The sequence below is a fragment of the Anser cygnoides genome, chromosome 21, assembly GCF_040182565.1.
Source record: "Anser cygnoides isolate HZ-2024a breed goose chromosome 21, Taihu_goose_T2T_genome, whole genome shotgun sequence".
Lineage (NCBI taxonomy): Eukaryota > Metazoa > Chordata > Aves > Anseriformes > Anatidae > Anser > Anser cygnoides.
This window is the reverse complement of record NC_089893.1, coordinates 3138661-3165879: the sequence shown is the minus strand read 5'-3', so window position 1 is coordinate 3165879 and position 27219 is coordinate 3138661. Positions and strand designations below refer to the sequence as shown.

At 60.1% G+C, this 27219-nt stretch overlaps 2 protein-coding genes across 2 annotated transcripts; one reads left to right on the top strand and one right to left on the bottom strand.

The window, feature by feature from the left end:
* Nucleotides 1-43: 43 nt before the first annotated feature.
* RNF214 (ring finger protein 214) lies at nt 44-8667 on the bottom strand. The gene is made up of 15 exons (XM_066981149.1): nt 8522-8667; nt 8196-8445; nt 8031-8090; nt 7046-7186; nt 6222-6361; nt 5147-5215; nt 4229-4325; nt 3958-4046; nt 3387-3477; nt 2838-2936; nt 2088-2464; nt 1432-1567; nt 1030-1137; nt 560-655; nt 44-299 (listed from the first exon to the last, which is right to left on the bottom strand). Exons 1-15 carry the CDS (start codon nt 8602-8604, stop codon nt 234-236), a joined length of 1902 nt encoding a protein of 633 aa, XP_066837250.1. The 5' UTR covers nt 8605-8667; the 3' UTR covers nt 44-233.
* An 8-nt stretch (nt 8668-8675) lies between these two features.
* On the top strand, nt 8676-26959 carry PCSK7 (proprotein convertase subtilisin/kexin type 7). Its single transcript, XM_066981148.1, has 16 exons — nt 8676-8809; nt 9533-10027; nt 10401-10535; nt 10980-11145; nt 13123-13213; nt 13700-13754; nt 15328-15466; nt 16261-16361; nt 20525-20692; nt 21774-21881; nt 22839-22941; nt 24433-24589; nt 24722-24816; nt 25049-25142; nt 25462-25579; nt 25778-26959. The coding sequence occupies exons 2-16, from the start codon at nt 9545-9547 to the stop codon at nt 26186-26188; spliced, it is 2424 nt and encodes an 807-aa protein (XP_066837249.1). The 5' UTR covers nt 8676-8809; nt 9533-9544; the 3' UTR covers nt 26189-26959.
* The last annotated feature ends 260 nt before the right edge of the window (nt 26960-27219 follow it).

The following is a 27219-nucleotide window of genomic DNA, read 5'->3' as shown; positions in this document are numbered from 1 at the left end:
AGCCAGTAAGGCTACGAACTAAGAAATGAGCAGCAGCACCAGATCACTGCATAATATACACACTTTATTTATGAATTTGTATGTATACAGACTTTCTATACACACATTACCTATATAATAAAAATGTACATGTGTATACATGGTCGTATAAATATAGAACTGTAGAAATCTTAGAACTGATCCTGTCTATTCACAGCAACTCCTCCCGTGGGACCACTTTGTTCGAGTAGCCGTCATTTGAGACTTGGACAAAAGGGGCAAGTGTCATTTGTGTTGGTTTGTGCCCAGAATTTGATGCACTGGAAGAGAGAGAATTAGTCAAGAGCCACTGGCACAACTCAAAGGCGCTGTGAACGGAGCGTGGCATTACTTTTCCAGAACAGTGCTGGCAAGGGGCGCTCATTTTAAGGGACGGTTTACTTTGCTCCTTAGAAACAGCCCCCATGGAAAGGTCACAAGGGAGCCCTCTCCAGCCTAGCAGACCATCATGATCTACCATCTGCACCGGGAACCTTATAAGGAACAAAAAGACGTGCACGTAGCAGGGAAGCACACTCACCTCCTTGTGAAGCACATGCGAACAGGCCATGGGGTGAAGGTCACTGGGCTGCACAAGCTTCTGGCACATGAGACACAGCTTACAGGCAGCGGGGGTCTGGCGCAAGCAGCGAGGGAACACAGAGCAGATAGTCACAGCAGTCCCACATCCCACCTCAGATCCCACAAGACGTCTTCCAGCTACATGTCCTGCCCGCTGCAGCCAGGGGCCACAGTTTGCCCAGTTCCTCCCTCTGCACACCAATCCTGCAGCCATTCCCTCCCCCCCAATGCAGGGCATGCAGAACCCAAGCTGCTAACCCGTCCCTTCTACCCCAACAGCACGAGTAGCTGTGTGACAAGAGAGAGAGGTCCCAACTTCACTGGCTTGTCCCTTTGGCCACTTCTCAGAAGGGCTCCCTCCCCAGATAGCTTTCCCTGGGGACGGTGAAGTGCTCTAGGAAGGCAAAAAAAAAAAAAAGAAAGTCTTACATGTGATGCTGTTCCAGGGTAAGCCACCTGGGCCGGGGGCAGGAACATGGGCGTGCTGATTTGAGGCAGCGGAGCAGAAAACATGGGGGCCCTGATTCGACTGAGAGGCTGCAGGGAGGCAAACAAGGCATTATCAAACAGTGCAGAAGGAAAGGACAGTCGAGCTACCCCACGTTAACGCAGGGCAAAACTCCCCTAGAGTAAACGCCCCAGTCAGCAGAGAGGGGAACCCACAGGACACGCCTGGTGCACACAGCCCAAACCTGAGCTCTGCGTGGATCCAGCAGCAGGCCCCGTGCAGCTCAGCCTGCGAGGAGCCAAGGAACAGGAAACTTCTCACTGCCACCCAGGTTGCCCTTCTCTGCAGCCCCCCTGCCCCCAGCACCACCCCAGCTCTCCCACCTGAGCCCCGGCTGCTGCCCGCTCCTGCTGCTCCGCGAGCTTGGCCGCCACCAGCTGGTTGAGCTCCTCCATGGTCAGCCCCGCCATGGTCCTCCGAGCAGTCTTGATCTGCTGCAGGATGTTGGTGAGCTGGGCCCTGCAGAACAGCAGCCTGCTAAGAGCTCCCACCCACCGCCAGCGGGTCCCCCCCCCCACCAAAGGGCCGACGATACCGCGCGCCAGCCAGCCCCGTGCCAGGGGAAGGCTCTGGCACAGCACAAGGGTACGTGCTCTCAGCCATACAAGCGAGACAAATGGCGCGCTGAGCTTCTGTCCCTAAAATGCTGGGAAAGAGTGGGAAATCCCAGCTGGAGCGAGAGACAGCGCCCACCTGTCACGCAGCTCCAGGACGCAGCACCTCAGAAGCTTAAGGCATGGCTGCACGCAGAGAGCTCCTGGCTGCGCTCACCTATCGCTGCTGGGCTCGGCATCAAGCTCCAAACCTGCCTTGCTCAGTGCTGTGGCAAACCTGACAGAGAGCAGCCGCCCTTTGCTCCTCGCCTTCAGGCTTCCTTTACTTCCCTCCAGCCCCAAGCTGAGCTCCACTTCCCCCCGTCCCTGCTGACACCTCACACACACGGCTCCATCCTCCGGGAAGGACAACACGAGGCACGTACTTGTTGCACTGCGGAAACCGAGTCAACAACTTCTCCAAAAGCTTTTCCAGCTTATCCGCCGGCTGCGGCCTGTGAAACTCTGGAGTGACCTTAACTCCTCCCAGGCCCGGCGGAGGAGGGATGGAGGCAGCAGGAGTCATATGAGGACTGTGGGTGCCGATGAGCGACGCCACGACAGGGCTGTTTCTTCCTTGGGAAGCAGGCAGCGGCGGGGAAGGCTGGTTGGGCCTGGAGATCGCGGGGTTCAGGAGAGGAAAGGAGAGCGCCCTAGGGTCGGCGCTCGGCATGACCATGGGAACGGGGACTGGTCCTATGGGAAACGGGAGCCTGGGAGTGAGGGATGGGTTGGGCTGGAATGCCGTCAGCATGAAATCTGTCTGAGAAAGAAAAACGGGGTTGGGGGAAGAAAAGGCTGGTTAGAATAAGCCCATCCTGAAAGCAGAGCTGAGCACCTTCCTCCCCAGCCAGACGGGAGGCGGGCTGTGCCACGGGCACCCGCCACTACACTCCTCGTGACCAGGAAGGGCTGTGCAGACCCTCTCCCTTCTCACCAGGGAAAGCAGGTGAGCCCAGACAGAGCTGCCTCAGGGGACAAGCCCAGGGCTCCAATAAATGTAATCCTGCAGCCTCCTCCAATGCACACAGCACAGGCAGTACCAGTCACAGGCCAACAAACAGGCTGTCCCCAGAGCCTCACAGAAGCATCAGAGCAATCAAAGCTTGTGTTTGTTAGGCTGGAGAGGCACTCACTTCTGAGGGTGGAGGTGGCAGTGTTGGGGTTGGGATCTGTGGGAGGCTGCTCAGCTTTGTTCCATTTCTCACCATCTGAATGTGGTCATTGAACTGGTCCTAGCAGAGAGAAAACAGACGCATTTATCAAAGCCTCTGCCTCGGGAAGTTCTGGGCACTGAATGCCTAGAACAGGCAAATTCCCCAGCCGCAGCTGCCTGAGCAAAGCATTCTCAGCCCCAGAACGGTCACAGGCCCTAAGCAGGTCATTTGGTTTCACAGAACAAAAGAGAATGAAAAAGGACCTGGAAAGAGAAAAAGAGAAACGGCTTCTGTGGTTAACCCAACACTGCTTTCATATCCACGTGGCTTATCCACACGCACGAGCCTGAAGAGGCAGGCAGATCTCTGCAGCTGCTCACAAACACACTGACTGTGCCATGCGTTTGGGCACAAACCTCTTCCCTGGGTCTTAAGTCTTCTCTCAAAGAGAGTTGAAATTAAGCATGCAAAGCAGCACTGATGTGAACCACACGTTCTTAGGCCAGAAGCTGTCTGATAGCAACTTACTCTGACACTCTCCTTTGTCATTCGTATCCTGTTCAGCCTCATCTCCCACTCCTGCTTTGGCCTCATTGTCTCCAGCGTTGGTGGCGCAGACCTGCAAGAACAATTTAACCTTCCCTCTTGCAAGCATGCTCTCACTTGCAGCAAAGTGGGAGCAGCTGAAAGCAACAAACTCCTCCAAGCCTCCTGCCTTCCCCAGCAGGGCTCCCCTCCTCTGGCTGGGCAGGAAGGAGAGCTCAAACCCAGGCGAGGAACCCCACAAGAGGAGAGCACACAGTGCTACCCGAGTGCAGAGACTGATCTGGTGGACAGAGACATCAACCCCACAGACAACCCAGTGCCTACAGCACATAGTCTAGAGCACAGCAGATGTTCAGCAGACAAACAGTGACGGAATAAATAAGCATGGCCCCACCAACCCCTGTTTCGTGACATTACTGAATCACATTAGATTAATAAAGAAAGCCACAGGAAACCCTGAACTATTTCAGTCAAACCGCTAGTATAAGCAGAAGAGGAGAGAAGGTAATTTCAGTGTTCCGGTGCGCCTATCACTTCTGAGACAGGAACTTACTTGAGGTAGGTGAGGTGTAGCTCTGCTTCTTTTTCTGCTTCTTCTAGTTTCAACACCAGCAGCTCCTTTCGGCTCTCCAGGGACAGGATCTAGCAACAGTCCCAACTAACGTTTACTGCACTGACATTTGCTTACCCCTTCTCCAACCCCATGAAGAGCCTCATCCTTCACTGCTCCTAATTTCACATAATCTGTCATCAATCAATCTGTCATCTAGAATCTCACAAAGACCCTCTTCAACTACTTTGCAGGTAAGAAGTCATCTACTAACCTCTGCTTTCCAGGCCCGTTCTGTCTCCTCAAGAATGTTCCTGTTGATTTCATTGTGCTGGTTCTTCAGCTTATCTAGCTCCATCTCCCACAGCTGCCTGCAAATAGAGACAGAACAAATCTGCTTCGGCACTGGAACGACTTGAAACAGGAGAGCTGACAAACTCCCACAAAGCCAATTGATCCTCGTAGCTCTTGATGGGGTGGAACTGTGGGATACTGACAGCTTCCAGACCATGACACCAGTCACATTTCCCAAGGCTGCATGAGTCACAGTCCCAAGAGTGAGCTGTTCCAAAGCATGCAGACAACCACTATGCAAATGTACATGTAAAGACGAGCAAAGAGGGGAGGCAAGAATTCCCCTCACCAAATTCTGTCCAATTTCAAGGAACGGTGCACAGCTCTGAACTAAAAAGCAACCTGAACCAACACACAGAACTCAAGTCATCCTGATCCTGTAGAAGTTCAAAGGTGGCCCTTTCCACCTGTGCCTGGATCTAGAACATGCGCACTGTTAAAATACCTGAAGTGCTCCAGAGTTTAGAGCAGTTGGGCAGCTGCAGGGAACAGCATGGAGGAATAGGTTTCCCTGATTTCTGGGAAGTTGAAATTCAGTCAGAGGTAGCAGTTACCAGCTGAGTCAATCCACTACACATAAATGCTAATCTTATAGGATCTTTATGTAACAAGTATCCAGGAGCCTTCTTGTGACCAGGATCAAAGAGAATTTAATCCAGAGACTGCGAGCACCAGCCTGCTGAAAGGGGAGATAAAACCTCCAGGGCGCCCAGGTGGACAGCACTGCTAGACCCGCCTCTGCAGCCTATGCCATCAGAAGCACAAGATGCACTCCAAACCAAAATGATGAAATAAGAGTGTTCAGCGCTATTAATCTGGAAACAGCTAAGTGCCTTACTTTTCATCAGACTGCTCTGCAATCAGAGAAGCAATCTTGTTTTCCTTCTCCTCCTGTTCTTTCAGCAACCTGCACAAGAAAAAAAAGGACAGATGGAGTCATCCACCGCAGCGGTGTTATCGCACAGCCCCTAATGCTGCAGCTCTCAAGTTTAAACAACGTATTTGCACAGCTGTGTGCCCAACGCAACGGCACACTCTGAAGACTGTTTTCAAACACGTATTGAATAGTTCAATCACCAACATCCTCACAAGCAACAATTTTGCTGTATCATGACACTGCACAACGACTGTAGCATTTAACCTGAGCCCACCACAGAGCTGTGCCACTCCGACACGTACTTTGCAACAGTCCCTTCAGGGGGGAAGCAGGCTGAGCACTTGGAGCCGTTACTAAAACGGTTTATCCAAAAAGTCACTGAGCCCTCAAATTAAAAATTAAAACTAAAAAAAATCAGACCTTGAAGACATGTCAGAATGGCTCTATAAAAGCACAAATTCACCATGCAAAGGAACCCTAGGCTCTTTGCAAAGGAATCACATTGCCTGCTTTAGAACCCCTCTGAAACCAGCAAGACTCTTCGCACAGAGCATGCTGCCTACCTCACAGCAAAGTCTGACCACAGCCGAGTCTTTCAAACCATTAGGTATAGGTAGGCTGCTTAAGAGGGAAACTTAACAAGAAACCAAGAAATGTACAACAGAAAACAACAAGACCCTAACCCTGACACCGTAACTGAACAGTCCTGCCCCCTGCTGAAAGGCTCTGGACTCACAAAGACGCAGCAGAGCCCAGCAGAACAGCAGGTTATCTTTGCCAAGTTCTGTCCATACGAATATCTAACAGGTAGAACAACCTGCTGCCCGGAATTTCACTTTGAGATCGTCTGTATACAAAAGCTGCTCTGCTGTAGTTGAATCCACTCAAAACTGCACAGGCCCGTCCTGAAATGCTCAGCAAAATACTTGCCGCTTCCAAAAAGTTTCAAGTGATCCTCTTTTACTTGATCAGATATACATCGAAGTTAACTTACACTTTTCTTCCTAAAAAAATACTTGTTTTTTCATATTAATACCTTCTGCCTTTCTCACAGAGTTTCTCAATTTCTGCTTTCAGATCCTGCTCTTTCTGCAGGAATTCTTTCTTCTCTTTCTCCATCTTCTTCTTTGTCTCTTCTCGCTTGATTGTAACATCCTGAATTGCTTTCAAGATCTCCTAGAGTAACATAAGCATCGCACAAATGAAGAGCAAAATTCCCAAGGAATGCTTTTCTTTGTTTTTAAATCCATTAATATCTTAACAAAATTGAAGAGAGATTATGAGATTACACGCGTCATCGGAATCTTTCTTTTTAGTAGATCTAGACGTGATTCATAGAGGTTATCACGAGGAAACACAGGAGACAGACAGAAAGTCTGAACTACGTGTTCTCCTGTCTCCTTAGAAGAACTTTGGGGCACTCCTTCTCCTGCTCCCTACTCTACTTCTAGGCAATACACCACCGATGGTTCCTTTTATCCTAACCTGAGCCACCGCAGAGCTAGTTGCAAATCTCTTATTTAAGCTAGGGATCCGTGAGCAGTGGCTACAGAGATCTAAATAATGCTGTGGAGTTAGTTCTCCTCACTTCACACTGCTCACCCGGCCAGCACTCATGGGGAAAAGCTCCTGTGCTTGTTGAAGAGATGCTGCAAGATCGCCAGCAGGAACAGATATATACGTAAAATGCTGTACTATAACTTACTTCTGAACTGCTCAGGCTCAGCATCCAGATTTGGGCAGGGAACTATCCTTAATGCTACAAAATGTGCTTGCATGGGCACACGAGGTCAAATCAGCCCACCTTCATCGCGTAGGGCTAAGGGGCAGGTTACACAGGAAGAAGACTCGGCTAAATACCTGGTGGTTCTTCATCTCTTCCTCCCTCCGCTGCTGGAGCTGCTTAAGCTGTACCTGTAGCTGGTTCTCCACTTGCCTCTGTTTGTCCAGCACCTCCTGGTAACGTTCCTTCAGCAAAGCCCTCTCAGACATCATCTTGTCCTGCAGGGGAGAGCAGAAATTCAGGGAGAACCTTCCCTTTCCCTCACACCAGAGACAGCACGGATGCAAGCAGGAAAGCTCAGCAGTGTGTGAAAGCCCACTGGATGCCAAGGTTGATATCGTCAAGAGCCACATTATTGGCTCCCACTTTCAAAGCTCAGACTCCCTAGGTCAGAGAAGAAGAAGGAGGCACTGCCTGGAGCTGCAGCTACCACTACATTTCCCCTGCTAAAGAGGACAGCTCAAGAAGGCCGAGGCTGGCATTTAAATGAGAAAAAACATCCTGTGGGAAGGGCAGGGGAGCCAGCATCAGGATGCCTAGCGCCAGGAATAGCCCTGCCTCCGGCTACTTCCTTTACCAGCACATCGCTATAAAACTTTGCTCTGGGACGTCCTGTGAACATTTTTAAGCTTCTCCCAACTCTCTGGGATGATTTGGTACGCAAATAATGAAAATCCACTGCTTGGGTGGGAATGGTTTTGTTTTGTAAACAAGATGTTTAGAAAGAAACAAAGCAGGGGCGTTTCACTTGCTGAGCAGCCAGAGAGAGACCAAGATTCATATCAGCTGTCCGCTGAATTGCCGGGGTGATCTTTCTTGGTCGCATATTAACTATAGCACACGCTAGAGCTGCCAAATACCACAAACGCCATCCCCACCACCACTGCTCTGCAGCGGTTCAGAATTCGGGTCATTTTTGCTGACCGTGGAAGCGCCCCAAGAGCCTTTTCGTCCCCCGTGCTCAGAGAACACGGGCTCCCAAGGCACCAGCGGCCCAGCCGAGCTGCCCAGCAGGACCGCAGACGGGAGGACCGGGACCGTCCGCGGGGCTTCGGCACCCACCAAGTTCTTCTCGATGTCCTGATCCGTGCTGGCGTCCACATCGGCCGTCTTGAAGTCGGTCTGCAAAGGCACACGGACCCCGTTAAGCCGCGGCCCGGCCAGCCCCGACGACCCCCCGGGGAACGCCGGCGGGGACCGGGCCGGGGCCGGCCCCGCAGCCCCCACCTGCACCGCGATGTTCTGCGACGGCTTCGCGGGGGCCGCCTCGGGCTCGGGCTCCTCCGCCGCCCCTCCGCGCTGCCCGCCGGCCTCGGGGGGGCCGCCGCCAGGGCCCGGGCCTTCCTCCCCGTCCTCCTCCTCCTCCTCCTCGTCCTCCGCCGCCGCCCCCTCGCCCCCCGACGGCACCGGGGCCTCGCCGGGGGCCGCCGCGGTCTCCGCGTCTCCTCCGGCCGCCGCCTCGCCGCGGCTCTCGGCGCTGCTCGGAACAAACACGCGGTCACGGCGCCGCCCGGCCCGGCCCGGCCCGCCCCGCCCGGCCCCCCGGGGCCCACCTGGCGGGCGGCGCGGCGGGGCCGGGCTCGCTGAGGCGCGGGGCGGCGGCGGGGCCCTCGGCCTGAGCCCGCTCCAGGGCCATGGCTGGGGCTGGGAGCCGGGGCCGGGGCTGGGCTCGGCGCGGCGCCGCTCCGCCCGCCCCGGGCCGCCCCTTCCGCCGCCGGCGCCGGCGGGGCAGCGGTGGAGCGGCGGCCGCCCTCTGGCGGAGCGGAGGCCGGGCGGGGCTGTCAGCGGCCGCGGGCACCGGCAGCGGAGCGGCACCGGCGGCCGCCGCCGGCCCATGCCCGGTGAGCGGGGACCGGCGGGGACCGGCGGCCCTCCTACCGCCCCCCCCCCCCGGTACCAGCGCCGTCCGTCCCGCTGGGGCCGCCGCAGGCTCCCGGCCGGCCACGCCGCCGCGGACTTTGGCCCCGGGCCTGGGAGCGAGCGGGGAGGAGGGCGGAGGGCTCGGGGCCGGCGGGAGCCCGACACCGGGACACCGGGACACCGGGACACCGGGCCGGGGGGGGCGGGAGGCCGGGGGGGGGGGGGGGCCGAGGTGACCGCCGTGAGGTGCGGGGGGGGAGCCCCGGGGAGGCGGTGGCGGCGGCGGGCAGGGGGCTCGGTGCGACCCCCGGGGCCCGCAGGAGGCAGCGGGGTGCGGGCGGCGGGGCGCTTCCCGCAGGGTTTGTCCCGGGGGAGCCGGGTGCCGGCGGCTTCTGTTCGGCTTTCTGCGGCGCGGGCTGGGCCCTGGCGGCAGGAGGAAGCTGCGGGTGCTCCCCGGGGGACAGCCGGGGCGCGGGGGGACCCTGACGGCCCCGCCACGCAAGGCCCGAGCACAGCCCGGGGAACCGGCGGCTCTCCCCGTGCTGCCTCACCGGGAGGGCCCCGAGGCCTGGCGGCACAGGGTCCGTGCCCGCACCGTGCGCTGCTGCTGTCCTGGGAGGGGATCGGGGGATCGGCGGCGAACCCTGGGCTCCTGGGGAGCCGTGGCTGAGCCTCTCACCGTCTGTTTGCTTTGCTCTTTGCAGCCTGCCTGTCTGATGCCGCATCGGAAGCGGAGGGCGCCGCTATGGAGTGCCGGGATGGAGGCCACGCGCTGTATCCACACGTGCCTTTGGCTGAGCGCAGCCTGGATCCCCTTCGTGCTGCCGCACGGACTCGCCTCCGGCACAGAGCTCGCTGCCGGCGCTGACGGCCGGGGCACGGCGCACGGGCACGGCAAGCTGGCGTGGGCTGTCAGCCTGGACGTGCCGGAGGAGGAACTGGAGCAGCAGGCAGAAGAGCTGGCCCGGACTGCGGGGCTGGTGAACATGGGCCGCATCGGGGAGCTCAAGGGCCATTACCTCTTCGCCTACCAGCCCGACAGCCACACGACGCCCGAACACGAAGCAATAAGGAGATCGGTGGACACTTTGTTTGCACAGCATGACAGCGTGCGGTGGCATTCGGAACAGAAGCTTCTGAAACGCTCCAAACGCAGCCTGCACTTTAATGATCCCAAATACCCCCAGCAGTGGCATCTGGTGAGTGGTTTTCCTGCTCCAGTCTCGCCAGCGATCTCGGGCCCTTTGTGTGGTTACAAGCGAGCTGTCACGTGGTGGGCAAAGCAGCGACTATCTCTCCTTGCAGCCAGGAGGAAGCAGGCCGAGAGCTTGCCCTGCCCTCCTCGTGCTCGCCATGATAACGGGAGGAGGCAGCATCCTGCCCAGTGCTGGCCACGTGCTGGGAGCACTCTGCCTAGTGGCCTGCGCGAACCTTTAGTGACCATCACTCCCAGCCTTGCCCTGGTCCCGTGCTTCGTAGCCAGAGCGCACGAAAGGTCTCGGAGCCCCTGTCCTCGGGGCAGACCCGCTGCCCTGCTCGTGCTCTGCTCTCACTGTCCTTTCTGGTGCTTAGAACAACCGCAAGAGCCCCGGGAAGGACATCAACGTCACCGGCGTGTGGGAGCGGAACGTGACGGGGCGCGGCGTGACGGTGGTGGTGGTGGACGACGGTGTGGAGCACACCATCAAAGACATACAGCCAAATTACGTGAGTGCCGGTTCTGCCAAGGGACGGGGCGAGGGACAGATGGACAGCAGGCGGCTGGGCGCGGGGACACAACTCACCCAGGCCTCCAGTGTGCGAGAGCTCAGCAGAGCCTGGCCCACGATGTTGCCCTAGGCTTGGCCAGGGGCTTTGCACCCGAGCTGCAGGGTTACCGGCACTTGTATTCCCGTGCTCCCCTGGTAGGTGGCTGCTTGGATGTGGGAGCTGGCTTCCTCCTGACCCACTGCAGCTGCTAAAGCTGCCTCTGTCGGTCGCTTTCGCACAGCACTAGGTAGTCCTCTTGAGCTGCAGCCCTGTGTAGCAGCACTCTCTACGTTCCTGTGACCTCCAGGTCGCGTTTCAGGCCTCACAGAGTGCCCTTAAGTTCTGCTTTTCCAGAAGAGAGAAGAACAGGTCCCTGAGCTGTGACTGTGGTTCTGTTTTCAGAGCCCAGAAGGCAGCTATGACTTGAACTCCAACGACCCCGACCCTATGCCTCACCCTGACGAGGAGAACGGCAACCACCACGGGACCCGCTGCGCGGGGGAGATCGCCGCCGTGCCCAACAACAGCTTTTGCACGGTGGGGGTTGCCTACGGGAGCCGCATCGCAGGTACGTGCCCACGACAGCGCCCCGACGTGCTGAGCTGACGCCTCGCTCCTCTCCTCTCCTCCCCTGTGCCGCCCAGCACGGCTCCTGGGAGGGGTGCCTGGCACAGGCGGCTCTGAATCAGCCAGCGCCTTGCCCAGACTGGTTTGTCCCTCCGAGGGAGGGACCTGCATCTGCCTCAGCTCCTCTGACTGACAGAGCAGGATAGGTGCGTGCTGGGGGGCTCCCCAAATCCTCCCAGCGCCGCCTGCCTGCCCCTAGAGCTTGCAGCAGCTGCACATCCCCGCCACACAGCTGAAGCCAAGCGAATGTGCAGCGATGCAAACGTGTGCCCGCACCGGTGCAGAGCTGCAGGCTGTCTGCAGGCACCAGGGAAGCAGATTTTTCCCAATTCCCCGTGCTCCCCGGGCCTGCGGTCTCGATCCAGCCTTGTGCAGAGGGTGATGCAGGGTGCGAAGGGCCCTGCACCGTCCTGTGCGAAGCCAGGGGACGTGCTGCCGTGGCCTTGGCTGCCTCCGGAGCTCCCACTCCGCTTTGCAGAGGGAGGTGAGGTGTCTGCCTGGCAGGACGTGTCCTTGGCAGGGCAGGGGACAGCGCTGCGGACGTGATTCTCTCCGCACCCGGCAGGTGGTGCCACGGTCCCTGTGATGGGCCCAGCCCCGAGAGACGGCCGGGCTGGGGCGCAGGGTGGGCCCCGGGGTGCCAGGAGGGTGCTGGGGGCCTGGGGCTCCCCCGGAGCACCGAGGGCAGCTCCACACCCCTGCCCTGCCCTGCCCGCCGCTCTCCTCGTGGGGCGCTTCCCGAGCAGCCGCCCGGGTCCCAGCGCAGTCCCTGGGCTCCAGCCCGCCGGGGAGGCTGCGGATGGAGGCTGCAAGTGACACCGGGCTGGCGGGAGGGGAGACGAGCTCACGGTTTAACCGCAGCACTGGCAACGCAGGAGCAGGGAGGGTTTAGCCCAGGCTATTGAGGCGGGACGCGGCGTTTCTTTTGGGCTTCGGCTCTCCAAACGCGCGCCTGGCCCTGCAGGGCGACGCAGCGTGGCAGCCGCGAGCTCTGGGACGGGGAGACGTGAGCTCTGGGCTGGGACAGGGAGACGTGCCACGGCAGCGAGGAACTGCTGCAGCCAGCACAGCACCAGCCGGGGCAGGCAGAGCCAGCTCGTCCCTGGCGGGGCCGCGCGGCTCCTCCACGGGGCAAGGCTCGGATGCGACAGGGAAATGCCGCGCGCCGCGCCAGGCGAGAGCGGGGATGGGTGGGCGGTTGTGCTGTTTATAAATAGGCTTAATTGAGCTGTGTGCCTGCTTTCCATTCGTAACGTTCTTTGCCAGCCGAAACTGTGATGCAAAACTGTAATTATTAAGGGTTTGGGTCATGGAAAACTCAGCATCGAGCCTTCGTTTGCACTTCTGTAGCCCCCAGGTGGGGTTGCCCTCCTGGTCTGAGCGCAGCGGTTGGGGTGTCCTCATCTCTTGAGCCCTTTCCTCAGCAGTCAAGCGTGCCGCCCATCCCGGAGCGATGCCTGGCCGTTTGGTGACCCGGATGGGGAATTGCAATTGCTCCAGGCAGGGACCAGCTCTGAAGAGCAGCACCGTAACTGAGGGTGGGATGTGAAAAAGCCCCTGGGGGGCAGTGCTCTGGGCATGGGGACTTGGGAGCACATGGAAGTGAGCCCAACCAGCGTTCAGGTGTCCTGTCCCCCCTCACCAGCTTGGTCCTGGCCGTGGGACTGGACAACTCGCTTAGCAGAAAAGCCGTGTCTGGCAGAGGATGTGGAGCTGAGCGTGAGGATGTGTCTGCAGCCCCCAGACCCTGGCTGAAATCTCCCCCCGCAGACTGCTCTCTGCTTGTAGCTCCAGTCCTGGTTCGGTCAGGCTGGGAGAGCGAGTGTCCCTCCTGTGAACCCGCCGAGGAATTTGTGCGCACTGTTTGCACAGCTTGCTTTGATCCACTTCAGCCACGTCCATTGTCCTCTGTCTGCAGGCATCCGAGTGCTGGATGGGCCCCTCACCGACAGCATGGAGGCCATCGCCTTCAACAAGCATTATCAGATCAACGACATCTACAGCTGCAGGTGAGCCAGGCCACACCAGTACCCAGCAAAATGCTGCACGCCCTGCTTTGCCTGGGGAGAGGGTCACGGTTGGTGGCTGACTGCTCCCACCAGCTCCTCCAGTTAGTCAGGAGGCACCAGAACCAGTTGCCACCTTTCGGTGCCGTGCCTGGCAGGCACGCAGCCGGGCTGCGAGCTGGCAGCTCCGTGCTTCACGGCACCGAGCAGCCGCCTGCTCCCCTTGGGCAGGGCTGCGAGGGCCGGCTCGGTGCCTGCCTTCGCCCTGCACTCGGTTTCTCGGGGTCTTTGTGCAGCTGGACCTCGAGGGGCTGCAGCCAGGTGCCTGAGGTGGGGTGCTCTTTGTAGCTGCTGTTAGGAGCAATGCCCTTGTAAGCCTCCTCTGGGGCATTATTGCAACACCTCGTTGCTCATTCTAAGGGCAAGCCTCCACGGGAGGAAGCGTTGCTGTTTGTGACTCGTGTTACACCGTGATGTCTCTCTTTGCAGCTGGGGTCCAGACGACGATGGGAAAACCGTGGATGGCCCCCATCAGCTGGGCAAGGTACAGAGCAGCTCCAGCAGCACCAGTTGCCCCTGGCCTGGCCCTCCAGCACTTGTGGTTCCTTCCCTGCCTGAACAGGCCGGGAGGGGTGTTGCTGCGTCTGTTTGCTCCCATCGCTGCCAGCGGAGGTGTTGCACCTCGCTGTGTGGTAGGGAGAGGTGACGTTGCTGCGGGAGGGTGGTGTTCAGGCACTATTAGAGGAGCTTTCCAAGCAGAGGCTCGTTCCAGCAGGAACGTGCTATTTCGCAACCTGTGGTGTTATTCTGACACCTTTTGCAACCCAAGGGACGCTCTGCTCGGGAGACCAAGCATTCCCCGTGCTAAGAATCACCTGCAGAGTACAGCCAGCCTGCCTGTGCATGGCTCCTGCTGCCCAGGTCCCGCAGCGAGGGGACTCACTGGAGGGAGCCCCAAAACTGACTCCGCGTTGCTCATGGGATGCGCTTCTGCTTGATTTCTCTTTTGCTCGGCAGCCTCCTGCTGTACTTTTCTAACCAGGAGAGAGCTGCTCTGTGCTGTGCAGAGCAGTGCTGACAACTGAGGTATCAGTTCAAGGTGACGAATGGTTTCCAGTCCTGCGATTCATTCCCTTCCTGAATGCAGAAACAGCTCTAAGAAGCTCTGGGACACAGAGCAGAAGCAAAGCTTGCTTTGCAGCAGCAGAGAGCCCCTTCACTCTGGAATTGGCTTTCCTGGCCAATGCACGACGTGCCTTCACCCCCTGAAGGTGGGCGGAGGAGGAGGGTTGGGTTCTAGCAGGGTTGCTTTCTATCTTGTCCATCAGACACGTGTCTTTCCTCGAGGCAGGAATGACATCTGTGCAAGGTGTCAGCCTGAAAATGGGCTTCCCAAGCGGGGCTGATGTCATTGTGTTTCTCAGTAAAGGCAAAGCCCCGGTGCATGTCAGGGCTGAGGCCTTGCAGAGGGGCACCAGGAACGCGTAGGCCGTCTGTGTCAGCAGGAAGGCATCGGTGCTGCAGAAAAGCCAGTCCCAGAGTGAACCCTGGGAGCTGGGAGGGGTGGGCATGCTGTGTTTCTTCTGGAGTTCAAAATCTGGTCAGTCTTTGTGCTGTGATTGCCTGGAAGGTTGTTTTCCCTTTTCCTCTTTTTTATTTTTAATGCATAATCCACTCAAAATTATAGTAAACTCTAGATGAACAGTTCCCCAGCCCAGATGTTGGCCGCATCTCTCCCTTTGTTCGGCTCGCTCAGGAATCCCAGCGTCTGGTCGGGGCTGTAGCAGCCGCAGCTCCCTGCCTCCGCTGGCGGGGTGGAACACAGCCTGGAGGGGCTGCGGCTGCCCCCGCTGTCACCCCGAGCACTTGGCAGGGCTGGTTGTTGAAATTTCTGAGTGTGCTTTTTGGTTGCCGGCTGGAGATGCCAGGACACGGCTGTGCAGCACGTCCTGTGCCTGTGGGGCAGCGAGGTCTGGGGCAGCCCGCTCCTCCCGCGGCTCCCGGCCGCCTGTGCCAGCTGTGCCTCCTGGCAGAAACCCTCAGCGGGTGCCAGGGGGGACCCAGGGGAAGGGAGAACCTCTGTTCCTGTCCCAACCGTGGCCCTTTCTTCTCCGCAGGCCGCCCTGCAGCACGGCGTGATCGCAGGTCGCAGGGGGTTTGGGAGCATTTTCGTAGTGGCCAGCGGCAATGGGGGGCAGCACAGCGACAACTGCAACTACGATGGTTATGCCAACTCCATCTACACCGTCACAATAGGTGAGTGCGTGGGTCTTCTGTCCTGCTCCTTCCCAACATGGAGAACTGAAATCGTCTCGAAAGTGCAGAACCTGCCCAGCTGGGGGCTGGCTGGGTAGTGGGAATATGTAGGAAACTCTCCTCTGGGAATGAACGTGGCACTGTGCAGAGGTGCTGGGCTGCCGTCCTCAAGTCTGCAGTTTTCTTTTGAGCTACAGAGCAAGAGGAGCCCAAAGAAATCGTTGCCTGCATTCAGGCATCCGTCGCTGAGGCTGTGACAGACACGCTGCTGTGTTCAGGGAATGGCCTGAGATACAGCACTCCCGTTACGTGTGATAGAACAGAAACATCTAATCCATTTTCTTGCGGACAGAAGCTACATGGGGGGTAGAAAATCTGTTTAGTATTTAGGCCGGTGAAGGGTTGTTTTTTGTGGCTGCCTTTCCTGTAGATCTTCCGGCCATGAAAAATACAGCCTTGGGTCTGGTTTCCCTGCCCCGCTCGCAGCAGCAGGCCTTGTCAGGGCTCTGTCTCTGCCGGCAGTGCTTGCGCTGAAAGCAACCCCAGCGCTCCGAAAGCCTTACCAAGGGTCAGCTGTGCTCACAGAGCTGGGCTGGGGCGAGGACCGCAGGGCTCGCACACCGCTGTCTTGGGAAGGGAAGAGCCCACCCGCAAGTAGAGACCGTGGTAGCAGGTGGGGGGGCCTGTGGAAAAGGCACAGGTAGCAGGACGGGTCCCCAGGGGCTCGTCACCGTGCAGTTCCTGCAGTTAGGTGAGACTGGCTCCGTATGGTCACTGCCTTTGCTCTTCCCCAGGCGCAGTGGACGAGATGGGCTCCATGCCGTTCTATGCCGAGGAGTGTGCCTCCATGTTAGCCGTGACCTTCAGCGGTGGGGACAAGATGATGAGGAGCATCGTGAGTAGCGCGCGAGGCGCACGTCCTCCCCTCTGCTCTGCCTGTCTCGCCTGGCCCTGTAACAGCCCGGTGCAGACAAGGGACGAGGCTCTGTGTCTGCTGAGTGCCGCACAGCGGCCTTAGGCTCGTCGTGGGCTTCTCTGTAAGGCAGGGAATGAACACGCTTTTTATCTGGGCCCTACATAAGCAGTGCTCTGAGAGGCAGGTTCCTATTTCTGGCTGTTCCCGATGTCGTCGCTGCCTGCCAGCAGGTAACCCGCAGTGCAGCGACCCTCTCCCGGCAGGGGTGTTCCTGGGCACGCCGTGTGCCTGGCTCCAAATGCAGGTCCCGGCTGTGAGGTCTGCCTCTGAGTGCAGGCAGGACGTCAGACCGAAAGGGACGGGGATTGCACGCCCCTATCTCCCTGCCCTGCGCTGCTGGGAACTGCAGCGAGACATCCTGTGGGACAGGGGCCACTTGGGTGACCCCCGAGAAATTCCTCTGCGCTGCGTCCCTGGGAGTGGTGTCTGGGGAGCTGCCCTGCTGACAGCCAGCAGGAGACAATCCCATCCGTGTGTGCCCCGTTTACACAGCAAGGATGGGGCTGCAACGAGGCTCCTGTGCCACCGTGGGCTCTGAAGGGCAGGGGGGCTCTGTGGGGGCTCCCCCCAGGCAGCCCCGTCACCCCCACAGAGGGCCAGGAGCAGCATCGGGCTCTTTAAACTACTTGGCCACAGCTCTTCCCTCTTCTGGCACGTGGGCCTCTCCCAGCTGATTTTTTCCTGAATATTTTTATCAGCTTTTCCTTTTTTTGCCAAAAAATGACTTCTTGTCAACAAAATGTCCTTTTTTTCCCCGAGCCAAGCAGCCGAGCCTGTTTCCACCAGCCCCAGGCCTGACCCTGGGTGTTCCTCCCTCGGTGGTGGTGCCCACGGCGAGCTCTCAGCCTAACCAGCCCCTGCGGCTCGGTGCTGCCCCTGGCCCCGGATGCCTCCAGGGTCTGCGGAGCCCAGGCCACCGAGGGGCGTCCCATTCCCAGGCAGGACAGATGAGGGATGGTCTCGTGAGCAGGGAATTGTGGCCGTGGCTCCGTGCCTGGTAGAAGAGGCGCCGACTGCAGACCTGTCAGACAGGCTGCCCCGCGTGCTGGGTGAACCAGGGGAACGGGGAGAGCCTGGGACAGAAACACGCTGGGGAACAGGGAGAGCCTGGCTTTCTCAGCCGCCTGCGTAAGGCTCAGCAGGCTCTCGTGCAGCTCCTCTTGTCCGGGACCACAGCAAAAATCAGTCCCAAACCGGAGCACGGCACAACCTGCCCACAGCAATGGCTCAGCTCGTGCAGCGGGGAAAGAGAAACCCAGAACGGAGCTAATTTTTTGTTTCAGAAATACCTGCAGTCATCCCAAGCTGGTTTGGAAACTTGACGCTAGGAAACAAGGCGGCGGCAGCCAAGAAAGGGCTGTGCTCCCACCAGGAGTTGCTGTGCTCTCATTAGGAGTTACGAGTCTTTGGTTTCACGTCCATCTTCCCACAGCCTGCTCCTGTAGAGGTAGCCTTGGAGGTCTCAGACGTGCTTTCGTTTCGAACGCTGCAGTAACGTGGGAGCTGCTGTTCCAGCAGGGCTCCAGAATGAGGGGCTGTGCGTGGCCTAGGAACGATTTATGCCAGAGCATCATCCTTTTTCTTTGCACTAATGTGATCCGTCCTTTATGAGCTCCTTTCATGTTAAATCTTACACACCCCTTTCTGGACGAGAGCCTCCTGCTCCGAAGCGCCTGCTGGTAGCTGTGCTTTAGGGATGGCAGAGTTAACTTCTCCGCAGCCGTCTGCTGGGCTTTTTCCTTCTACCAGACTATAAACTTTGTATGGTTTCCTTAATGGGAAGAATTTAATACAGCTTCTGGCACAAGCTGCATTTCCTACTGAAAGTTTGTGCTGCCCAGGGTGTTCTCTGTCGGACGTGCAGTGTCCGAGCGCAAGCTGAAGTCCTTAGCAGCTGACAGAACGGTACGGCGTCAAACACGGGAGGCCACAAAAACCACAGCTCTTGGCAGGGCAGGGTGTCTCCCGCTGAGAGCAGAGGGAGACGGACACTCGCCTCTTTTGAGGCTCTGTGCGCTCCCGCAGCCCCGTACGGTCCCTCTGCAGAGCCCCAGTCGTGCTGGGGCGACGCCGTGGTCGGCGGAGAAGGTGAGCCGTGGGCACAGCTGAAATTCAGAACCCTCCTGGAAGGTCCCGAACAGAAACTGCCTTGAGTTTCTCCCGGAGCTGCTTAGTTCAGGCCCAGCTCCTTCCTCTCTCCAAAGGAAGCTGTCTGCTTTCCTCGTTTCATGGTTGTGATGTGTTGTTGGTGAAACAAGGGTCTCCCGGGAGTGTTTGTGGGGAGCTTGGGCTCCCTATAGGCGGTGCCTCCCTCAAGCAGCAGTGGCTCATCCGAACTGGTATTTTGGTCCTAACTGCAGCATTTGAGTCGGGTGTGTGGTGCCCGCCCCTGACCCGGTGCTGCTTTTGGTGCGTGGGCAGCAGAGCTGAGAGGTGTCACCTCCAAAGGCCCCCCAGGGATGAGACCTGAAACCGAAGCTTTTCTCTAGACCTGGCCCAGGCTCTGTGGCGCTGGGGCACCTCCGATGTGTGTCCGGGCGAGAAGTGGCACCCATCCCTTGGAGCAGGGGCACGTTTGTGTTGCTCAGGTCCCTTCCTCACCGAGCTGCAGCCCAGCCGCAGCACAGGGACGAAGCTGTCAGCAGGGAAGCTGGGGCCTTTTCTTTCCCACCCCGGTACTGGTTTTTGCTCCGTACCCGAGGCCTGGCTGGGAACTGCCTGGGAAACGTTTCAGGCTTTCCAGCAGCTAATCCCTGACCCCCTCCCCCTGCTGCTGCCCCGCTCTTGTTGTTGTTCTGCTCCAGGCTGAGGGAGGCTGACGGGATCTCTGGCTGCCCCTTCTGTCTCCGAGCCTGATCTCAGCAACCACAGAGAGAGGGAAAGCTCGCGTGCTGCAAATTCCTCCCTGCTGTCTGGGGGGAAGCTGCTGATGCGGCAGGGACGGCGGGGAGACAGGCGGATTGGCGGTGGTGTGTGTGGGCAGGGGGTTTAGGACCACGTCCCTGCGCCCGTGCTGTGGAGGGGGAATCCTTGGGCATCCTGAGAGCTTCCTCTCTCATTTTGTGTGAAAGCCTTGCATGTGGGGGCTTGCCTGGAGGCAGCCTTGGGGTGCTGTGTTTGTACCGGGACACTGCAGGGTGCTCAGCACCCCATGGGGCAGTGTGCTCCCCTACCCGGGCTGCCACGCTCCGACTCCTCCGGCATCCCTGCGCCAAACCCCGCGCTGCTCTCCCTGCTCAGAGGCTTCCCATCTGCTCACCTGAGGCGGGCAGCATTCAAACACTCCCCTGGCTGGGCTGGCTGCCCGGGAGGGCAGGGAGGTGCGCTGCTGCTGCTCCCCCAGGACGGTCCTCTCAGCCCAGCAAAGGCAGCCCGAGGTGGAGAAGGTTTTCACCATCCTGAGCAAATAATAACCTGGGGCCCCTGGCAGCGCAGGAGGGGGGTGGTGGGGGAAGCCTGGTCCTAATGAGGACAACTGCTGACTCTGTTTTCTCCCCTCCCACTCCCAGTTTTCCGAGCCTCCTCATCATGTTTCCAGCCAGCCCTTGGGGGATCTTTTCCTCCTCTCCAGACTTGCGGTAGAGCAGCAGCAATTACATGAGCACTGCCGATGGTAATGCATGAGCAATAGATCAGCACTGCGGGGCTGTCAAGAAAACCTACCAGCTTGTGCACCGTCCTGCACACTGCTGGGGGTGCTCATGCAGGAAATGAGGAGCCTTGCCTCCACGTAGCGCCCCCGGGCTGCGCTCACTCGCAGGCTCTCCACCATCTGCCTTGTTCCCTGCCAGGAGGGCAGCTGCTGGCCCTCCTCCTGCACGGCGTGCTCACACTGCTCATTCCTTAGCTGCATGGAGCGGCGGGGAGCCCCAGAACCCCCACCTCTGGCACCATTGGCATAGTTTGGGGGGCAGTGCTCTCCTCCCGGTGCCCCTCTGGAGCAGCCAGCACCGCCCTGTGCCCCCAGGGCTTTTGCTGGCCGTTGTTGCAGGCTGAGCGTGGGCTGCCCGGTTCCCAGCCCGGGCACAACCAGCACGGCAAAGCGCGGCCCGACAGGAGGCCTCTCCCCTCTGTCTCCAAAGGTGACAACAGACTGGGATTTGCAGAAGGGCACGGGGTGCACGGAGGGCCACACGGGGACGTCGGCTGCGGCTCCTCTCGCCGCCGGGATGATCGCGCTGATGCTGCAGGTGCGGCCGTGCCTCACCTGGCGAGACGTCCAGCACATCATCGTCTTCACAGCCACCAAGGTGAGCGACTGGCCCTCCCTCCTGCTGCAGCTTCCCTGCGAGGATGCTGCGGGATGGCCGCGGTCCTGCCGCACATCTCTGTTTATGTCTGCCTGCCCCTCCATAAATCTCTCCGATGTCTGGCTCCCAGCAAATGGATTGCGTTCTCCCCTTGCCCCTCGTTCCTCCCAGGAATGCGGCAGAGGCATTTTCCGCTGTCATGATAACAAATGGGGTATTTGCTCCAGGAATGCCTCTGTCTGCCACTGTACAGGTCTGCCACGGGCTCACCGTGCCTGCCTGCAGACCTGGGGAGTGTACGTGAGCACGTGGTGTGCCCGGCCGTGCCAGACCCTGTGCAGTGGGAAGGCGAGGAGAGGAGCTCTGCCCTGCTCCGGCCTTGCCTTGTTTTCTCCAGAGAGTTGAGCTCTTGGAAACAGACATAACAGAGAGCTCAGCAGCAAACACAGCCCCTGCTTTCGCTCAGCCCTGCCTGCTGCCTGGCTCCTGCTGACCCAGTGGAGCTCACGACGGAGAGGCAGAGTGGGAACTGGTCGGAGCTGTCTGATTCGGCCAGGGACAGGGCTTCTTCTGCACCCCCCTGGGGAGCAGGAATCTATGTCCAGCTAATGCTGTACGTAAAAGAAAACACACTTTGGCACAGGGCAGCGTTTTCCACAACTGCAGGCAAGCACTGCCAGAGTATGACAACCTGATAAGTGATGGGACCCAGATCCATCCTGGCCTGAATCTTGTTGATTTAAAAGACTAGGTTCCTTCTCCCCGAGGCTTCTGCCATCCCACAGGCTGTGGCTTGGGTGGCATGGAGAAGGGAGCAGCTGGCATGTTTCAGAGCGGAGGCATTTGTGCCCTTTTGTGCTGCTTGATTTCCTTTCCGAGGAGCCGGGAAGCCTGTTTGTCCTGGGAGTTGTTTCAAACAAAGGTCAACCTGTTTCTTTCTAATAAGGCCATGTGGGTTTGCTTCCCTGCTGCTGCAGGAGATTTCTGAGCCACCTTCCCCTCAGGCCCAGTTCCTTCTGCTCTGGGTTTACAGGGCCGTGGGTGTCCCCCAAGGTAACGAGTGCCCTGCATTTCTTTCCAGTACGAGGATCGTCACGCGAAGTGGGACACCAACCAGGCTGGCTTCAGCCACAGCCATCAGCACGGCTTTGGCTTGCTGAACGCCTGGAGGCTGGTTAACGCTGCCAAGGTAATCCTGCCCCTGCCCCGTGCGTGCTCCGCAGGCTCCTAGGGCAGACCCGCAGCGGTGGCAGGGACAGTTCCTGTCCTGGCAGCACCGCGGGGTGACTCCTGCACTCCAGGCCCGCACTCGGGCTGTCCCCCTGCGGCCCTCACTACGAGGCTGCTTTTGGTATGAAGTAATGAGGCTGAAACCTGCCCCCGAGCTGCTGCTCTCTCACAACTATATATAGCCATGGGCGAGAGCCTTTGCTCGTGGGAGACAACAGCTCTGATTCATAGCTTGGGGAGGTTTGTCAGCAGCCCCAGCACCTTCCTCCCTGTGCACCGGGCTCCGGGGAGGGGATCGTGCCCTGAGGATCCAGCTGGCAGCATCCTGCCCCACGGCCTGCGGGGATGTGGTGTGGCGTGGTGAGATCCGGCAGGGACATCCCCACCTCCTGCTCCCTGTGCCACCAGCTGCCTGGAGAGCAGAGCACACCCCCTGGCACTCGGTCCTCACCCACACGCAGAGCACCATGCTGTGTGCAGGGGTGCCGCCGGTTGCCAGCAATTCCCCCTCTTTCACGGGGATTTTCAGGCTGCTTGCTTTTCCCCCAGGGCTGTGGGTCCTGCCCCTCTGTGCTGCAACAAAACAGCTTCAAGAAACTGCTCAAAGCCGCTCAGGTGGCCGCAGAGACAAAACCACAGGTGCTGGTTTCGGAGAGTCCTGAGTCTCAGTCAGCACCTCCAGCCCCCAGGCAGTTGCTTTCCTTCCACTCTTAGACACGTGGGCGCCGCTCGCCAGCCCTGTGGTGCTTGCTGCAGCCCACGTCCACGTGTAGGAGGTGTGTTACTGCCAGGAGGTGTGTTACTGCCAGGAGGTGTGTTACTGCCAGGAGGCTTGCAGGGGTGGTGGGAGATGAGGAGGTGGGCCTGCAGGGAGGGAGCGACCTCGTGCTAACTCCTCTTGCCTCTCACCTGGCAGATCTGGGAGTCCGTTCCCTACCTGGCCTCGTACGTGAGCCCTGCCCTGAAGGAGGGCAGGAGCATCCCGCTGCTGCCGCAGGAGCTGGAGGCCACGTGGAACGGTAAGAGCAGGCGTGCCACGCCACAGCCTGCGCTCGTGCACGCCGAGGCCCCAGAGCCAGCCAGCTGACGGCCTGGCAGGGCACACCACCGAGGGGTTAAGTGCCGGGCTGCCTGGGCTTTTCCTTCTCTCCTTCCGCTGCCCTTCCCCAGGGGACCCGTCCCTGGGTCTGCGCCCCCTCGATAAGCCCCGCCATGGACAGAGGAGCCAGAGGGCCCTAGCGCAGGGCCCGGCTGGGCAGCAGCCAGAGCCGTTCCTCGGGCTTTGTCCATGTTAGGTAATCTCCAGCTCCCGACTTGGCCGGCCGCTGTCCACATAAACAAGGCGATGCTGGGGCTGCTACCAGTGGGAAGGAGAGCCGGGCTCGGGGGCAGCCCGGCCTCGCACCAGGGCCCAGCTGGGGAGCTCCCGTCCCATCCTGGGGCCTCCGCACCCCTGGCTGCCCCCTGGCAGGGGTCTGGGGCTTGGCAGCACCCAAGCGCAGGGGTCCCTCAGGGAGGAGTTTGGAGCTCAGCAGGCCAGCGCCTCCCCGCAGATGGTCCTCTCCCTTCCCTCCTTGCTGGGAGGTGCTGGGCGGGTGCTGGCCACAGGCTTTCCCTCTGTCCTGCCCCTGCCCCGCATGGCAGCGGGCTAGACCCCTGGGCAGCACACAGCCACCCGGCTCCCCTGCAGGTACCAGCACTGCGGGACCCCCGGGGACAGAGGGGTGACACCCTGCTCCAGCCCTGAGGCAAGGGCTGGGGGTCAGGCAGCTCCTTTTGCCCTAAATGGAGCTGTGAGCTGACAGCTGGGCAGCAAAGCAGCCCTGGGAAGAGGCAGAAAAGGCAGTTTGGAGGAGTATGTGCAGGGGGATGTGCGGCCGGGGGCACTGCTGTCCCCCAGGTACCTGGCCCAGAGTTATCCCTTCCCCACGCAGCCCAGGGAAGCGCCAGGAAGGGGCTGCCCCATCCTGGGGTGCTCCTGCCTGGGGGGAGGCCGGGGAGCGCCCACCTGCACCCACCTGCTGCATGGCCAGGGCTGCCGGGAGGGGCCGCGGGCTGCCATCTGCTCCGCGCCGTGCCAGGGCTTCCCCTGCTATAATTAGCAGCTCTGGGGCTGAGCGTCTGCGGAGCTGTGAATGGTTTGGGACCGGCACGTCAAGTCCGGCCACCAGGTTTCTCATCCCAGACCTCTCCCCAAACCCGGCTCCTGTGTCGCTGCGGTTTGGGGCAGCCTCTGGGGTTGCCGAAAGCTTGCGCAAACGCAGGGTGGGATGGTCTGGTGAGGGACGAGGAATTATTTCACTGCAGTGGCCAAAGCGCTCTGCGTGGGCTGCTGAGCTGTGCGGGGTGTGACTGCCCCGGCTCCTGCCGCTTGGCTCCCCCGGCACACACACACACGGGGGCAGCCGGGAGGAGGCAGCAGTTCGTGTCCTGTTAAGTGGCACGGCAGCACCTCGGGGCCGGCTGGCAGCAGCCACCAGCTTCGGCCAACCCTGCCTCCCCTTTCCCAGTCAGCGCCGCCGACCTGGAGCTCTCCGGTATGAGAACCCTGGAGCACGTGGCAGTCACCGTCACCATCACACACCCCCGCCGCGGCAACCTGGAGATCAGGCTCTTCTGCCCCAGCGGCATGATGTCCCTGATAGGAACCACCCGGAGCATGGACTCGTAAGCGCCGGGGGGGCAGGGACTGCGGGGCAGGGCACCCAGCAGCCCCGAGCAGCAGGGCCGAGGCACGTGCCCGGCCTCGCAGCTCAGGCTGCGTTACGCTCAGGGGGTTCTTCCTCCCCCCTCTGGCAGGGATCCCAACGGCTTCGCTGACTGGACCTTCTCCACAGTGCGGTGCTGGGGCGAGGAGGCACGGGGCACCTACAGACTGGTCATCAGGGACACCGGTGAGTCCTGCCGCTGGGGGTGGTGGCAGCGAGGTCAGGCTGGGTCTGGGAGCGGCGGAGGTGGGAGCATCCCCTCCCGGAGCTGCTGGGTGTGCCCTCGTACCCCTGCGCCTGGCTCCGTGCCGTGCCCTGGGGAGCTGCCAGCCCGGCACCTGGGCTGCTTGCTGCGGGTTAGCCTGACGCAGTGCCAGGTGGAAGAGTTCCCCACTGGTGCAACCTGTTTCTTCTCCAGGAGATGAGAGCCTGAGGCCTGGGACCTTGAAGCAGTGGCAGCTGACCTTGTACGGCTCCTCCTGGTCCCCAGCGGAGATGAAGGAGCGGCAGAGGTAGGAGACCACAGCCCCGTCTTGGTGGGGAGCAGGAGCTGGCAGGCTAGGGGACGTTACAGAGGTCTCTGAGCCGGAGCTGTCACGGCGAGGTGATGGCAGGGTGAGGAAGAGGGGCTGCGGCCCCGCAGCTGGCACCTCGCACAGGGCTGCCCTCAATAGGTGGCAGAGGGGGGCCTTGGGCTGCACAAAACAGCTCCGTTGCAGAGCTGGCAACCCCCAGTGGTGTGAAAGGCGCTCCGGAGCCTTCACGGGCGTTTGGGATCCTCCCTGGTACAGCCAAACCTGCGGGACCCTCACTGGCGCCTCTGTCCTGCAGGCTGCTGGAAGAAGCCATGAGCGGGCAGTACCTGAACAGCAACTTCTCCCTGCCCTGCCCTCCGGGGCTGGAGATCCCCGAGGAGCAGCACTACACCGTCACGGCCAACACGCTCAAGGTGAGCCTGCTGGGGCTGGGGAGAGGCACGGGGCGCACGAAGCAGGGGTACCCACCCTCTGCAGGAGTCACTGGGGAAGGGGAAACCCGCGTCTCTGATCCTACTGGCACTGCGTCCTCTCCCCCTGGAGGCGCAGGGTGACAGGGCAGAGCTGGGGGGTAGTTGAGGCTGTTTCTCAAGGGGCTTCCTCCTCCACAGACCCTCCTGCTGTTGGGATGCTTTGCTGTGTTCTGGACTTTCTACTACATGCTGGAGGTGTGCCTGACCAGGAACAACGTGGGCTTTGACCTGAGCTGCAGCGGCTCCACCACCTGCAAATGGTACCAGCAGGGCGGGAAGCACAGAGCCCTCGAGAACGGCCTGGAGATGGAGTCTGTGCCGCTCTACAGGGAGAAGGAAGCCGAGGATGTCGAGATGGAGTGCGAGCAGCTGGAGCCTGCCCAGGAGGGCGGGGGGGAGGAGGGGTCCTGGACCCCCACCCACCCCAAGCCTCCCACCAGCAGCAGAGCTGCCGGCTTCCACGAGGCAGCCCCCGCCGCAGCAGGGTACCTCGGCCGGGAGGCAGCAGCTGAGCTCCTCTCGGAGGGCAGGGAGCACCAGGCGTGCTAGCTGGGGCTGGGGGCTTGGGCTGCCTCCCCCCCCCTCGGTACGTCCTTCCTGAGCGTGGGCAGCAGAGACTTCCTGAGCCCCCAGGGACCATTGCCGCTGCGTCCTGCGAAAAGGGGTGTTGGAAGTGGCTCAGACAAGGAGAAAGTCTGCTGGCAGTGGAAGGGGAGCTTTCCTTTCCCTTGCTCTGGAAAACAAAGCAAGCCTTAAGCCCGTTCCTAGAGGAGCTTGCTCCCTGTCCCCTGTGCTCTGACCCCGCCACCCCGTCCTCTCCGGCAAGCACACGAGCAGGCGTACGCTTGGGGGGGGGCAGAAGGCAGCGGGGCTTCCTCCATCGTCCTGCCCAGAGGCTGCAGGCAGTAAACGCAACCCCGAGGGTGCTGGGTGCTGCCTCCCCCACACCCCCGTTCCCATATGCTGCAGGGAGGGCGGAGGGCCGGGGGTGTCCCTGCTTGGGGACTCGCTTCGGGGGACACGAGAGCACCCCCGGCAGTGTTGTGGCAGCGCGAGCTCGCTGTGGCTGCTGCCCCCCCCCAGTCTGCGTCCTGCCGCTCGCTGGGGCACGAGGGGAGCGCCAAGGCTGCGCGCGGTGCCTGGCTTGGGCTGGGGAGGGAGGCTCGAGTTGCTCTGGCAGCGGCTCGTCTGCGAGCAGGGCTGGTTTGTTCACGTGTCTTTGGGTTCGCTGGTTTATTTTTTTAAAGTTGGGGGTTTGTTTTTTAAACAGCAAAGTCCTTTTGTGTAGCTTTCCAAATAAAGTCTTCTAAAAACCCTCCTCTCCCCGAGCCGTGACTCCTCTGCCCTCCCAGCGCTTGCTCGCTTTGGGAACTCGAGTCACCGAGTGCCCAGGGCTGGGGGGATGCTCTGCTGGGAGCCAGGGCTGCTCCTGGCAAGGGCCGGAGGGGTTGGAAGGAGGAACGGCAGCGGCTTGGGGTGGGGAGGGCTGAGTCCCCCCCGGTCTGCACCATCCACGTCTCCGGGGCTTCGGCTTTCCTGGCGCGCCCGCAGGCCGTGCCCGCGGGACCGGGCGCGAGGCG